This window comes from Phallusia mammillata, chromosome 1, assembly GCF_965637545.1.
Source record: "Phallusia mammillata chromosome 1, kaPhaMamm4.hap1.1, whole genome shotgun sequence".
NCBI lineage: Eukaryota > Metazoa > Chordata > Ascidiacea > Phlebobranchia > Ascidiidae > Phallusia > Phallusia mammillata.
Window position 1 is genome coordinate 25,023,989 of NC_137252.1, and position 16,119 is coordinate 25,040,107.

The 16,119-nt window shown below is 38.6% G+C and overlaps 2 protein-coding genes across 2 annotated transcripts; both read left to right on the top strand.

The window, feature by feature from the left end:
• Position 1: 1 nt before the first annotated feature.
• On the top strand, positions 2–7,196 carry LOC145227343 (mediator of RNA polymerase II transcription subunit 14-like). The gene is made up of 7 exons (XM_080092355.1): positions 2–510; positions 621–1,349; positions 2,005–2,165; positions 2,369–2,537; positions 2,810–2,969; positions 3,669–3,936; positions 4,941–7,196. Exons 1-7 carry the CDS (start codon positions 55–57, stop codon positions 6,955–6,957), a joined length of 3,960 nt encoding a protein of 1,319 aa, XP_079948481.1. The 5' UTR covers positions 2–54; the 3' UTR covers positions 6,958–7,196.
• A 3,913-nt stretch (positions 7,197–11,109) lies between these two features.
• On the top strand, positions 11,110–14,774 carry LOC145229965 (serine/threonine-protein phosphatase CPPED1-like). The gene is made up of 6 exons (XM_080095317.1): positions 11,110–11,353; positions 11,536–11,628; positions 11,765–11,881; positions 12,803–13,085; positions 13,549–13,774; positions 14,034–14,774. The coding sequence occupies exons 1-6, from the start codon at positions 11,212–11,214 to the stop codon at positions 14,259–14,261; spliced, it is 1,089 nt and encodes a 362-aa protein (XP_079951443.1). The 5' UTR covers positions 11,110–11,211; the 3' UTR covers positions 14,262–14,774.
• The last annotated feature ends 1,345 nt before the right edge of the window (positions 14,775–16,119 follow it).

Below are 16,119 nucleotides of genomic sequence, written 5' to 3' on the forward strand. Positions count from 1 at the left end.
GCAGTAGAATCAGTTAACTGCCAAGTTGTTGTTGGATAATTTGGAACTTTGGTCATGGCTCATATGATGCAAAACTCGATGGTTCAACTTAACCAACATCAGCAAATGCATTTTTCTGACCAGAATATTCCATCAGTCAATCAAATGCAGCATCAGCAGCAACAACAGACCCACCCCATGCAAAATATGCAGGTCAACTCAAACTTTCTTCAACCGAGTGTTCCACAGAACCAAGTAATGCCTGCTAATACAAATCAGAACCTCCCACCACCTGGGACAATTCCACTTAACACATTGATTGAATTTGTGGTCCACAAAACTTACCATGATATCACAGTAATGGCAGATCTGTTGCCCAGTAAGACAGATATGGAACGAAAGATTGCAATTGTTCAGTTCACTACAAGAACCCGACAACTCTTCATAAGGCTTTTAAGTTTGGTAAAATGGGCAAGCTCTGTAGGAAAAGTTGTGAAATGCAGTGAAATTTCATCATTCCTTGATCGACAGGTAAAAAATGTGAAATCTATATTTCGGCTTCTGTTATATTTTGTTTTTTAATACGATCATGGAAAATTCACGAGCAACATTATTTCACAATTATTTGTAATTTTTTTCAGGCAATGCTGTTTGTTGACACCGCTGACAAGATGCATATCTTAGCAAACCAAGTGGTTGTCCAAGCCAGGCTACCAAATTTCTCTGTTCCAGCAGCAGTTGATGTTCTTACCACAGGCACGTACCCACGACTACCCAACTGCATTCGGGATCGCATTATTCCCCCTGACCCTATACTTCCAAAAGAAAAGAAAGCGACATTGAAACGTATCGAACAGATCATATTGTTTAGGCTGGTCACTGAAATTATACCACCCCAAATAAATGAGTTAAAAGTTGAGAAAGGTGTTGTTCACCTCCATGTGCCAGGTGAATTTAAGGCCTCAATTACTTTAATGGGAGATGGTGCTGATGTCCCTTGGAGGCTACTTAAACTAGATTTTCTGGTTGAAGATCGTGAAGTGGGAAATGGAAAGGCACTTGTCCATAGTATACAAGTCAATTACATTCATGAGCTTGTTCAGTCAAGGCTGGTTGCAAATGACAAACCACTGGTTGATCTTTTTAATATTTTGCATTTCTTTTGTCTATCACTGAAACTGGAGGTTCTGCAAGCGCAAGCAGATCGTTTGATGAAGTTGCGCTGGGGAAAGTTCATACAGATTGATGAGTATCAGGCAGGACAAAAGTTAACCCTCTCTTACTGGAGAGTTAATCCTTACAAAAAGCAAACGAAACCTTTTTCAATTGTGATACGACAATCTGCTACTAAACCATCAAATCCACTACAGGTTTGTGTTCTATTTATTCCATAAAATTGACAATTCCTGTTGTCTCACTTATGTATTGTTACAGTCTGGGACTTTATGTTCTTGCCAATCAATGAAGTAGTCATGATCAGGGGTGTCAAACTCGTGTGGTTCGTGGGCCACATTGCAGTTTGGAAATTATGCTGAGGGCCGCATGTGATTTTTAATCTAGTTTTATACACTTAAACAACCTTTTCGCTAGACGGCCACATTGCAGATCCTTATTTCACCTACAGCCGCCAATTACCTGCTGGTTTTTGCTTTAAAATTACGGTTGTAAAGAAATAGGTATGGAAGAGAGAAGTTGGATGCATATATTGAGCTGCACAGTGTGAAGATCAGTTTTAACTGTTTATGCCGTCATAATCTATATTGTGACGCTTGTGGTACCTGTTTTTTCGCATTAAACAGTATGTCGCATATGGCTACTTGGCCGGTAATACTCTTTTCAGTAACACAAAATCTGTTTAGAGCAGTTTCAAAATCCAAATATTTGGCAAAGGAGTTTTAATTACATCACGGCCGCCAATTGTTGTACAATTGTTGTTGAGTGTTCGTGGGCCGCGAATTTGACACCCCTGGTCATGATCATGAAACTTTTTGTGTCGGTCTTAACATGTGTCTTTTTTGACCACAGGTAATTCATATTCCTAAAGTTCCCCTTGATGATGTGAGTCTTGTGGAATCAGCCTCCACTATTAATCATCTTTCTCTTGAGCTTCTCATCAATCAATCTATATGTATTCGGTCCTATCACATACTTATTCAACTCAAAGAAATGCTTCACAAACATATCAGGTAATATGTTACATCAATGATAGATTGGAATCATGTGTAGTTTGCATTACAATCTCATTTTAATGTTACTTACCACTACACTTTAAGGATAGCATATAGGAAAAAATGTTATCCTGAATTGGTATTTCTTTACTATATATCTTTTATTGCTTAAAAGTCACCTAAAGATTTTGCTGCCATGAAACAACCCAATAACTTTTTAGAAATGATCCTTCATACTTTGCTGGTAAATCCAATGGCCAGTCTTCTGTTCTACTTATTCCATTGCTGGAACCTTACAAAGAAAAAGATTGTTTAAGCATCCATGTTGATCCACAAACTGGAGCATTCATTCCATCTCTTGACAAAGCAGAGCAATCTCTTCTTGACAAGGTTGTTTAAAAATTTCAAATTTGTCTTGTCTAGTTGAACATGCAGTCAGCAGTACAAAAGTAACACTTATGTTATTTATGCCCTTGCCAGTTCATGACATTAAATAATTGTGGCCTGAGCAAGTTTGTTTTGTTGTAATGTTGTATGTTCTACTAGTTTGTTTTAAATTTATTTACTCTTTGCTGCATAATGATAAGCTACAGTTATGTGTTACTTTAATAGTATTGTTGTCATAAAATATAACACTAGTTTTTAAATTTTGTTACATTTAGATTGAAAAGGAAATAAATGAGAACCAACTGTCCATATTAACATGGATTTCCACACTTCGGTGTATGGCATTAAAAGACAGATGTCGCAATTTTGTTCAGCATTTGCCAGTGGTTTGTCTTGATCGCTTACCATTCGCAAACAACCAAACTCACCCAATCAGTAAGTAACAGTATTGTTATGGGTCCCCTTCCCTGAAGGCTAAGTCACGCTTCTAGTATATAACATACATTGTGTCAGCGTTTCCTGTCAAGTTACATTTTGATTTTGTGACTATTAATGGTAAAAATTAGTGACATACCAAAGCTTAGGTTTGCCAAATTTAGTTGGCTGAAAAAGAAATTTTTGCAAAGATTCGGTTTCGGCTGAATAATTTGTTGACTAATTATGTCCTACAAAATCTTTACACTGACACATTGAATTTTAGACTGGCAATGACAGCCAACAACTCATACTACTAGGATCACTGCCAAATATTTAGTTCAGTCTAAGCCAAGTTTAGTTAGTTTAGTGCATCACTATTTAAATCATAAATAGTTAACCTTAAATTTGTCGCCAACTGTTACTTTTTAAGTGTTTGGGCGTAAATAGCTGAATATTAAATAATTAGAAGTAAAAGTATAAACAAAAATTTAAATTTTGATGTAGTTGAACTTTATATCATTTCAATGTTTGTAGTTTTTAGTGCACACATGGTTTTCAGTTACCTATATGCCTTATGCACAAAAAATAAGCTGTAGAAATTAGGGACCAATAAGTAAAAACAACTTAAAAATATCTAAACTTCTGTTTCTGCAATATGTTGAAAGCTTTGTCAAAATATCAAGGGTCATACCGATCTATTTTGTTTGCTTGTTGCAGGTGAATTTGGTGAAAATCACATGTACATAAAGATTGCACGATATCCTATGTACTATATTGTGGTGGTAATGGTTTTTGATGTGAATCGTCCAACAAGGTTTACAAACAAATATTACCTTCTTCAAACAAGCACAACCCCGCCTGTGAAATCAGAAATAAATCTGGAAAATGACTCGAGGAGCAGCGAATTGTTTGCTGTTGGGTTAGTTCAACTTGACACCAAATTAACCGACTTTAACATGGATTTTGAACAACCACCAAACAAAAGGTTAGAGTGTGAAAGTTATTTCTATCTGACTTTGTAACAATATTGGTAAAGATATCTGGAAAATGTTAGTGGTATCAATTCAACAATTGTGTGTTTCTATAACAAACTGTTTTTATTGTGGCAAAATAACCGTTTTTTGACAAAATTCTTTATGGTTTGGCAAAAGTACTGGATAATAGTTAACTTCAGCAAATTTTTAATTGACTTGAATCACTTGATTTGGTTTAATAATGACAAGGGCTAGAAGAAAAAAAATGCAAATTTTCCGGGAAGCCACCAAAATTTCCCGCCATTTTTCGGTAAATCCCCCAAGTTGTTATACGCAACAGGAATCCTAAACTAACGCAACGTATTTCACCTTTCCAACGTGGTAATTTTCGCACACAAAGAGTCATCCAAACTTATTTATGCGCTTTCGTTGCTCAAAATACGAAACACTGAGATGCTGTATATTTTTAAACTCAATAATTAGTCTGTCAAGTTCTAAAAATAACTTCAGCTGATTAGTAAAGATTAAAATTCGTAACAACGATGTGTACTATCACTATTGTGCGTCTGGATTTAACTCTGTTTTTTCATTCATGTTGCTGCTTGTTTTTGTTTCGCGCCATTGCTATACTTGTCGTAAAACAAATGCGTATTGTTGTGCTGGTGCACACACACGCAATGCGAACAAAGACACTCAGCACCTTGTGTGTTGACCTGTGTGTCGCAGCGTTTTAGTTACGTCACGTTTCGTTGCACCGCCGGATGTAACCAGTCCACCGCAAAACTTATTTTCGACTTTTGTGTTCGCTTTTACACAACGAGTTAAAAATTTCCCGCGACTGTGGCCGATTTCCCGGGATGGAGCATCCCCATTTCCCCACTTTTTCCCGCCATCATAATGACTTTAATTTGTCAAGCTTTTTCTTGTAATTAACTGAAATATATTATGATATACTACAGTTCGGAGGTCGGTATGCATGAAATCTTTTGGTTTTTAAAGTATTTGTATTTTTCAGAAAAAAATTGACCTCTTCTGAAGCTTTGGATGAAAATGCTCGTGAGCTTCTTCACATAACCTCCCTATGCTCAGCCAGAATCCCGTTTGTATCACTCATGGAAAAGTTGAGGGATGCAGGAATTGAACACCAGGGAGCACAAGATGAAGGCCCGGATGTTGGGATTATCTGCAAGATTGTAACTCTTCCCAATGTCAAGGGCGTCAGCTCAGAAGTTAACGCTCTGCTGCAGGATGCTGTACTCCAGTGTTCATTTAGGCTTCAGGAGAGATTGAATAAGTTTTGGTCTGTGGAACTTTTAATGAAAGCACCACCGTTAAAACCAGTCACACCACGACACCAAAGTGAATCTATGCAAGTAACATTCCACTATGAAATCGGGTTAAATTTAAACTCCCCTGGTGGTTCAAACCCAGTGGAATCATTTTTGGCCGATTGGGGTGCTGTGGCAAGACTCTATGGACCCTACTACTTGTTCTGTGAGCAGTTAAAACACCCTGCATGTACCCTGAGAAATGATACTCAACTTTATGCCTTCAATTACAAATCGATTACCATCAAATACGGGAAGCCGCCGACCTTTTTTGTCACAATCACATGGTCCCCTGAAAAGAAATACCAACTTCATTTCGGTCGGTGCGACAACGCAGCAAGCAGCAACGCGCATTGCCTTACAAGACATTACCTTAATGAGACCTTTAAAATTAACCCTGATATCTCCAAACTCATGCACGTACTACTCGATACTTCAGCGCCGCTTCAAGCGATCGCCCAACTTCCGTCCACTCCACTCATCGGGGTGAGTACGAAACTTAACGTTGCCGACCAAGTCTTTTCGGTGATTGCTCAAACTCCCACTCATGTAAGGATAACATTCCTGTCAACCTACTGCATCGATGTTTACTTTCGAAGCGACGGTTTGGTCGCAATCAGGGACGGGTCATTTTCGCAGTTTGATTATGCCAAGATAAAGCACCACTTCGTCCCGATTCCAGGCCTCACAACGTTCCTGGCTCGGTTTAAAGACCCCAAAGACGTCCGGCATCGCTCCGATATGGAAAAGGACAATCCACCTTCTCCAGCACCTGCTCCACCAGGAACCTTGACGTCAGATACATATGGATTGCAAGACATCAAATACTCCGCGTGGTCGGGTGCGAGTTGCACTCTGTTGCCACACAATGCTCTAGAAATGATGTGCAGCCCTGGGATGATCCAAAATCGACGCAACCATAATCAGTCATTCACTCCGTGTGCGCTTGAACAGTTCTTAGGAACCACCATGGTACGTCGCAACCTCGATCGTTGCATTAAAGGTGCAAGCAGCGATATTACAATTATTCCCGTGGATGGAGCTGATGGCTCTCTAGCGTCCTCCTTTGCCACTAGATCTCTGCAGTTTATTTGCAAGCCCCACCCGCAAACCTTTCAGCAATTAGTGTTGAAAATCCAACCCGTGCAAATAGGACAACAAATTGAAAGCTGGAATCCAGACGATCTTGTATATCTCGAGGAATATTTCAACATGCGAGTATCGTGTTCCCCATATCGTTTCAATGCAATGAAATCTTTCTTCACAATGATTTGTGCTCCCGCTCGCATTTTGAAGGATTTCATTCAGCTGATGAGAATGGAGCTTAGTGGAGCACGTGGATCAGGGCCGAACGCAAAGTGGTCGATGAACATAGGTCTTACGTCTCCACCAAGGGTTTCTATTGCTCCGTTCGGAATGCCCTCTGTACTGATCAAAGACAAAATCCTACTGTTTGTTCAGCTTACTCAAATTTTGCCACCGACCACCCAAGCGAGCCCCCAGATTATAGTGATCCCATTTTTGCATGAGCCCCAGAAACCCACGGTGAATATTCTGCCCCAAGCACTTCAGGGAAATACTGCGATTCACCATGTTCTACAGCAGGTCGACGAATTGTTAAATCGCATTCCCGATGTTCGTGAGAATTGGTTTTCGAATGCTGTCAGACTGATTATAGACAACTTCGTAATCCAGGCATCCTAAGTGTTGTTAAAAGCGACGTTTTGTCATTGCCTTGTAAAACATTTACTTTCCATAGTATTTTTTTGTTTTGTCAAGCTGTTTGATCCTACATGAATTGTGGCTTGTGCCTAGTCATGATGTAATTACTACTTGCCAAATCATGAGTGTTTAAAACAAACATGTTCCACTTTCACTGCAATGTTGCATTTTCAATTCTGATACACGTGATACTGCAGCAATAAACCAGATGTTGCATTTGATTGTCAACACGTTTTTCCGTATGATGACAATGATAAAAATGTTTACAAAGCAAACTCGCAAAAAAGGTTGATTAAAAATGCGGAACTGCAATAACTAACGTGGTCATATAAAAATGCAAAAAAATACTTAAATGGTATTCTATGAACAGCTACCTCACATGGTTTTTGCTAGATTAGAACATAGATTGGAAACATATTGGAGCACTGTACTTTGAAGCGATTTTTCAAGTGGGACCACATCCCTTATTTCAGAGGTTTGAAACAAAAATTTAACACAAAAACAACAGGCGTGGGCCGCACTTTGCCTTAATCTACCTGAAAATAAACGTGTTTCCCACTAGCAAATCTTGCGCCATACCCTTGGTAGTTGTGTTAATATCACAAATCTGCTCAATCCAAAAACAACACAGAGACAACTTTGGGCAAACGAATTATGAAATTGAATTCGAACCCTTTTTGGCAACTGATTCTGACGTGATGTTATACAAACACTAGTTGATTAGGGAATGGTAGTAGGACAAATCAAACGACATTGGCATTAGGTTTAATTTCCAGACAGATAATGCAGGCTACACTTCACTCAATTTAATAAACTATATCATGTCTGCCCGAAGAATGGTACTCTGGAAACGAACGACACACACACTCAGTTCTAAAATATCGATTGCTTTTCATCTAGGCCTATAACAGCCACCAGATGGGCACGTCGGTCATATACCGTGGTCATAAGTTTATCTTAATAACTTCAATCCCACTATTCGAAACAGGTTCAGAAGTTTTTAAATAAAAATAAATCTAAATGTCAAAGTGTTCAACGAATGGAAAGGTGTCTGACCAGTGTTTCTATGCAATTAACAGGTATGTGTTGATCCGAATTCTGTGTAAATAGTATTCCTGGTCATAGGCGCCGAGTAGGCTTTTCAAACAGCTTTCCGACCATGGCCTTCATCATCAACCTGGGAAAGTGCAAATTGATTTTCTGGGGCATCGCGTTGACAGTACCTGCGCCCGGCCCCTTTCTAACAAAGTCGAGGCTATTCAAAGTTTTCCGCGCGCCACCACTGTCAAAGGCCTTCAGGAGTTTGCAGGTTTGGTAAACTTTTACCACCGTTTCATTCCTGGCGCTGTACGCATTATGACTCCTATTTATGAGGCACTCAAGGGTAATCCTACAACGTTGCTTTGGAGTGTCAGCTTAGACTTGGCTTTCTCGGAGGCAAAAACCGCCCTAGCGAACCCCACGCTGTTGCACCATCCCTTGCCTGATGCACCGACTGCTGTGACTGGCGATGCATCACAGCATTCAATCGGGGCTGTTCTCCAGCAATTTATCAATAATGCCTGGCGACCATTGGCATTTTTTAGAAAACGTCTGCGACCGCCGAAGCTCAAATACAGCGCTTTTGACAGGGAACTGCTCGCCTTGCATCTCGCCATTCGTCATTTTCGCTATTTTTTGGAAGGTCGCGTGTTTACCGCCTATACCGATCACAAGCCTCTGACCTTTGCTTTCACCAAAGTGTCCGCTCCGTGGTCAGCACGCCAACTGGCAGCTGCGCAGGTCGCTCCGGAGGTTTAAGCATATCTTAACGCTGTCACTAACCTTAAGCTAGAGGACATACAGATTGATCCATCTGGAATTACAATCCTTTGTGACGTTTCCTCTGGATCGCCTCGTCCAATTGTCCCAACATCATGGCAACGCAAAGTTTTTGACATTATACACGGTCTTTCGCACCCATCCATACGGTCAACACGCAAACTTGGCGCTTCACTTGTCGTTTGTTTGGCACGGCTAAAACGCCAAGTTGGCCTTTGGGCAAAACGGTGTGTCCGCTTTCAAAAGGCAAAAGTCCAACACCACTTCCGTGCGCCTTTAGCAAGCTACCCGCCCTGCTATGCACGCTTTCAGCATCTCAACGTCGACATTGTTGGACCGCTTCGCAGGGAAACAGATACCTCCTTGCCTTGGTCGACCGTTTTACTCGTTGGCCATAAGCAATTCCTATGCCTGATTCTACCGCCATAACGTGTGTACGCGCATTTGCTTTCCATTGGGTATCCCGTTTTGGGGTTCCTGCTGACATATCATCAGATCGCGGCCCCCAGTTTATCTCCGATCTATAGACGGTTTTCACCCAGCTTCTTGGCATTCAACTGCACCGCACAACCTCGTTCCATCCGTAAGCTAATGGCCTGGCGGAACGGTTTCATCGCCACATAAAAAGTGCACTCATGGCACGTCTAACGGGCCCCAATTGGGTCGACGAACTACCATGGGTTATGCTTGGAATCCGCACAGCTCCAAAGGAAGACCTGCAGCCTTCATCGGCCGAACTTGTTTACGGATCTGCCATCACCGTTCCAGGCGATTTTTTCCGCCAAGAACATCACAGCCTTCACCCCAAACGGTTCTTCCATCGTTAAGGGCTACGGTGCGTCAACTTGTACCGACTCCAATGTCACGCCACGGTCCTGTCCGCACAACGGTCCCCGCAGCATTGGCCTCCACTCCGTACGTTTTCGTACGGAAAGAAGGCCACAGACCCCCGCTTACGCCACCTTACGATGGCCCTTTTCGCGGCATTGATCGAGGAAGCAAGGGTTTCACGCTTGCCATCGGCGAAAGCAACCAACTCGTTTCCATCGACCGTCTCAAGCCAGCGCATGTCGACCTCACGCAGCCGGTACAAGTGGCGCAACCCCCACCCCGTGGTCACCCTCCCAATTCCGCGCACCAACCAACGCCGACACAACCGGTGCCATCCGAGAAGGAATCGCATGTTTCAGCACCACCCGGTCCGCTTCCACCCGAACCCGTTCCTGCCCTGGCGGATCCACCAGGTCACCAGCTAGAAACTTTACCTTCGGGTCAACACACGCGCACGCGTCAAATTCGCACTCCGTCGTGTTAATTTTTAATGTGTTAATTTAATAATGACCGTTTCTGGAGGGGGGTCATGTAGCGGCCTCTCTCACTTCCGTTATCGTGTGGGACAGATTGCCTTCATTCTCTGACTCTCGTCTTATGCGGCGTATTCGCTCATTGTGTTATTCTATTACGATGTACCTCGAATAAACACCTCCCTACAACCTTGCATTTTTGTAAAACTCGGCGCCTATGTACCTGGTTATAGCAGCGTTAATTTATAGGCTACGTCCTAAACTAAAATCGAATTGTGATGGCACAACGGAAACATGCTTTCTCCCTTTTTAGTAATCCGGAAGAGATGTAATTGCGCTCTCAAAATTACATTTATGCTCACACAGCAGCGCAAAATGTGACGTGACTTTCCCCAACAGTAGGCCTATTTGCACAGTCGGCTAGTCATACGCGGGTTAAAGCACCGGCCCAGGACATATGTGACACAGCTTTTGAGGTGAAAGCGTCATCTCTTCACTTTTCATCTTTGCTTTTTCTCACATTTTTCGCCATGTCACGTTAATCTATAAGCAGATCTTGCGACCTCTTGCTACGAACCCTAGGTTTTGAAATCATGGAACTGTGCGATCATCACATAGAAAACCATTCTGGTTTATCGCATACTTGGTTCAAAGTCCATCCCTATGCAATTAAACGGATTATGTGTTTAACTAGTGTGATATTGTTCTGAGTGTTTCCAGATTTATTTGTTTTGTGAAGTTAGTGCATTTCTTACCATATTATGTGAAAAGAAAATATGGAAAGTTTTCTGCTTACAAATAATTGGTCTTGCCTGTTAACTTGTGCTATATGATTTGTTACTATTTTTTGCTGTTTATATTTTTAAATAAGAAATAACAACAATAATCATAACAGCTCTCGATCTCATATGTACAAAATATTTTTTGATTACATGTTTACTTCACATATCATTTTTCTATATGGCCCAGATTAAATTAATGTTAGAATAAAACAATGGATTTTTCTAAATTGCATGTGCAATGTTGCTTACTTATATGTTTTTACTAATACAGCTGCATGGTGTAGTTTAGTTAGCATTTGGTGTGTGCGTTGTAGTTTTGTAGACACAAGATGATTGTTTGTGCTCCAAACTTAGTGCTGCAACTATGTGTAGTTACAGTTTTTTGTTGTAAAGTTATAATGTCAAATCCATCAGCTTCAACAAGTTGTTTTATCAAGGCTAGAAATCATTTGGTTGAAAATTATTCTGAAGGTCAGTTGAACAACACTAACTAAGTTTGGGTCCTCTTCCATTTTTATCAATTGATTTAAATTTGGTGAAATCATGAACTTGAATAGGAATTTTTAAAAGTTGGTTTAAATTGTTTTATTTCAACAATTCTTCAATGCACATTTTACAATTTAGCTGAGGTATAATGTGCATTTAATTTACAGAAACAGAAGGGACTTGGAACGGATCCTATACTTTTGTATTTGCTACTGATCCACAACCAGGACTCATTAACCAAGTTGAACAAGAAGGAAATGGTAAGTGCAAAGTTGATAATATCATCAATATTTTTTCAGTAATAATATCACCACTGGAGGGTTTTACTCCAGCAGCACCATCCAAAATGCTCCCCTTGTAATAAATCTTGACAATATGTTTTCATGTACATTGCAGGCAGCCAATGGGATCAAGAAATTGAACTAATGAATCAAGCAGTCAGTGGTATCAATAAACTAGATCCTTTGCCCAAATTTGTGTTCCTCGGTGGTGACATTTTAAATGCTTTTCCAGGTAAATCTTATTTTTAGAAAATCTAATCATTCATGTAATCAGGGCTAAGGAGTTAAACCAGAGATAGAAAACTATTACCCGGCTTTATGACCTTACACAGAGTTTATTACAATGTTATCTTGTTTATTACAAAGGTTTACCAAGCCCCCTAAATCAAGAAACAATGCAAGCTTTGTTCAAAACATAATGTTAAATTCCTAACCTTTTATACATGCCAATTGTTATTCACAATGATTGACAGTTTTTTGTGTGGGTTAAAACAACATGTTATTAATTTTCAATGTATTGAAAAATCCGGTTAATCACAGACTATTTTTCCACAGCCTATGATTTGTTGAAAATGCCATTGGTTAGTTACGCATATGTTATATGCATTAACAACATAATAGAACAGAATTTCACTGCTTTGTTGGATTGATTCAAGTATTAAATTGAGTTTCAAGGTGGCACAGTTTAATGTTTCTAATAAGTTTTAAGGGAGCAAAGATTTAATGCCTAGAGATGATGCTATTCATTTCAAGACATTGTCACAGGATTTATTTACAATGTTGATGCTGATTCTGAAACCTTTAAAGTGCTTTAATCTTGTGTGATGTACACATTATTGATTACACTAAGTCTACATTGGTTTGGCAGTGTGATGCCACACTGTATTTTTTGCTGTGTTGATCTAGTTCTGAGAAAATGTTTTGGACTATACAAAAGATAAAAATGAACCCATAGCAAATTATGACCTATGTTGCCAACATCTATTGTGAATACTGATGGCAAATAATGGCATACCCTGCTTAATTGCATAGATACTTGCCAAATTGTCTGTGCCTCAAACTCAATTTATCTGCAATGCAGTTTTAATAATAGCAGGTTAAACTACAAATGCAGTAGTATAGTTATAATAGAACAAACAAAATTGTATTTTAGGCCAGCAGTATCGAGATGAACAATATGCATCAGCTCAAGCTTCATTCTCTCAAACTAATAAGAATATCCCAATATTCATTGCTAGTGGCAACCATGATGTAGGCGATGTTCCAACCAATGAGACACGAGATATTTACAACCAGGAATTTGGAGATGAATATTACACGTTTTGGGTTGGGGGAGTGTTTTACATCGTTATTGATTCCCAATATTTATTTAACGACTCATTAACACCAGAAAGATCAGCTGCTCAACAAACCTGGTTCACCTCTGCACTTCAAAAGTAAGATATCTGTAATAAAAGATCCTATAAAGGGGTCTTAAGAACGTTAAACGTTGTGTCTACCATTAGTATCAGATACATTGTGTGCTTACATACTAAATATAGTGTATATACCCTACTAAAGTTTGTAAACATGAACTGTGAAACTAAAATATAGTGGGTGCATGTTTTACATAGGTTGTCAATGTAAGTACATGCAATATCTAGGTCAGTTTTGCAATATATGAGGTACATGTTGTACTTTCTGGCTTTATGTGAGTGGTTATTAAATGTAAGCATCAACATCTTAATATAAATGCTCGAAAGTGTGCTAAGAATAAAAACTGTGCCTAATTAAGTGCATACAAAACCGGGTAATTGCAATTGTCTGTATTATTATTTTACAACAACAATAACAACACATTTTGGTCCCTGCCAACACATGCATGTGTACTTTAAGATAAGTAATTTATATTTTTTGCAGGGCCCAAAACAGTTTGGCGAAGCATGTAGTTCTGTTCATGCACATCCCATTGTTTCTGGACAATGTTGATGAAGAAGACAATTATTTTTCCATCAAAAAAGCTGATCGGGTTTTATTGTTAAACAAATTTGCTGATGCTGGAATAAAAACAGTTTTTCATGGCCACTACCATCGGGAAGCTGGTGGGGAATGGAGCAGAACTAATGAAGATGGAACTGAACACACAGTAAGATCAAAATGTGATAAGCAAAGACAAGACAGACTTAAATGGTTCCAAAACAAAAATTTCTGATTGGTTTGTTTCTTCTAAAGGGACAAGTTTTTACAAAAAGTTTTTTTTGATGATTTTTTTAAACAGTTTTTTTATGTTTTAAAGCTAATTTATTTTTTTTGTTGGTGAAAATAAAAAATGATATTTTTCCCCTGCTTGGTAGGAAGTCTGCTAAAGCGTATGTGTGTGTGGATATCCAAACTTTTGTATGCAGATTCGAGTTGTGGTTTCATCGGCAATCGGTTGTCAACTTGGTAATCAACAATCTGGAATAAACATTGTTGAAGTGACAGAAAATAATATTTCACACGTATACTATCCGATGTCAGAAATTCCTCCAGGAAATTCCTCAAATCGATTAAATAATCACTATTTTCTATTTTCAGAAAATTTCATTACATTGCAAATTTTGTTTTATTGCTTACTGCATCTCAAACTGTAACCGATCATTAGTAAAAAAGATTCTAACTATTTAACAAATTGGACTTGCTACTAACAAGAATTTACAGTAGCACAAGCAGTGTTTGTGTCCCAATACTATTAAAAAGCAACTAACTTTGAACTGACAAAAGTGTTTCTTTGCTCTGTTTGTATTGCAATATTCTTTACTCTTATTAATGTACTTTCTTCAGTTGCCAAAATCTTTATTTTTTGTAATTGTGCAATATCATATACAATATGCAATAAAAATATTTAATTTTTTAATGCAATGCACTACCACTGTTAGCTACTTTATATAATGCAAGCAAACTTTTAAAGAATATATTCTGTCTTAGTAATAAATCTTTTGTTTTGTTATGATTTAAGTGCTATTTGTTCATTGGTACTTTAAAATACTTGTGTACTTTGGGACATTTTTTATTGCCCTACTCTGTCAGTTGTGTCATTGTTTTTGTTTAATTTGAGCATAAATACATTGTACACTAAATTCTACAAAATTTCTGATCTTACTGTTTTCTTGGACTTTATGTTTTCTTTTGTTGTATTGTATTTTGAGTTTTTTGTATGAAATGTCAGTTAGTACCAACCACTATAAGTCACAAAAATGTTGGCATGTTAAGTCATTTCCGTTAACAAATATTGTTTATGGGCATGCTACCCCTGAAAGGTTGCCTACCCTTAACCTAAAGTTTTTAATCAACAACCTACATTTGATTGGCAATTGTGTGGCCAACTCATTGTTTTAAGGAAAAATCCTGTCTGAGTTTTGTCACATGGAAGTGAAAAAAATAAGGTTCAATATTGTTAACATAGCTGACTTTATGGCAAAGTTTAGAAGTCCAATCAAGCTGAACATAAGTGTGTGGTATTTTAACTGCTAACCAAAATCACACATATTTCCAAAATAATGTTTTAGCTGGTGGAGGGTTATAAACTTTTGGGTTGAACTTGTACTATTGCATGTTCAAGCAGGACTAATCATATTACAAAGTATGTGGCGGATTTAAAAGTCCTTACCCAAAAGAGTTTGTTGTTTTCATGAGAAAGGTCAGTTTATTTCTATTCTCAATATTAATGACCAAGTCAAACAAACTGTGATGTAAGATTTTTTCTTGATTATTGAGTGGGTTTGGATAAATCGCCGATTATAGTATCTGATATTCTGGGTTTGATTCGTATTGATCACGTTTTAATTCAACGAATGCTCATTGGAACCGGGTTGTTATAGGTTACGTTCCTGGTCCTTGTGCAAAAAGTTAGCTTAATCGGACCAGTGATTACCATTACAGCCCTCAAAATGTGCCAAAAGTTTAGTGTACCATCAACACGGGGTAATCCAACATCTGGCTTGGGAAAATTCTAACATATTTTCAAGTCGTACGGGGGTATAACAATTTGCAACACAGTCATTGCCAGCACGATAGGACTGAGTGTTAAACAAGCACAAATTCGTCACGATGGTACAAGTCAAAATTTAAAATATTATCTGCAAACTGCAACACAACCAAATTCGAGACCGCAGCGTCTTTCGAGAATTTGTCAAAAGTGGGCGCTAGAACCATTCATAATTTTGGCTGCACTCTCGGCAACGGCAATACAATCTGTACCGCTTGCAAGCAAACATAAAAATATTTAATTATCAAAAAGTATGGTACAATTTTTGCAAAGTAAATTTATTATCATGACTACAGAAGCCTGTACATTGCACATACAATGCAAATTCGTTTTTGGAATAGCCTAGACTAGATTAAATTGTAATCAGAAAAAACAATTGTTTTTTAACATTGCATTACAATTTGCAATGATTGCATGTTGGAATTAGATGTTTCTTTTTTGCATGTTCTTTATTTGAACTACTA

Coding starts and splice junctions, on each gene's coding strand:
- LOC145227343 (XM_080092355.1), top strand. CDS start 55: ATGGCTCATATGATGCAAAACTCGATGGTTCAACTTAACCAACATCAG. Junction 511..620: donor CATCATTCCTTGATCGACAG/GTAAAAAATGTG, acceptor AATTTTTTTCAG/GCAATGCTGTTTGTTGACAC. Junction 2,538..2,809: donor AGCAATCTCTTCTTGACAAG/GTTGTTTAAAAA, acceptor TGTTACATTTAG/ATTGAAAAGGAAATAAATGA.
- LOC145229965 (XM_080095317.1), top strand. CDS start 11,212: ATGATTGTTTGTGCTCCAAACTTAGTGCTGCAACTATGTGTAGTTACA. Junction 13,086..13,548: donor TTCACCTCTGCACTTCAAAA/GTAAGATATCTG, acceptor TATTTTTTGCAG/GGCCCAAAACAGTTTGGCGA. Junction 13,775..14,033: donor AAGATGGAACTGAACACACA/GTAAGATCAAAA, acceptor TTTTGTATGCAG/ATTCGAGTTGTGGTTTCATC.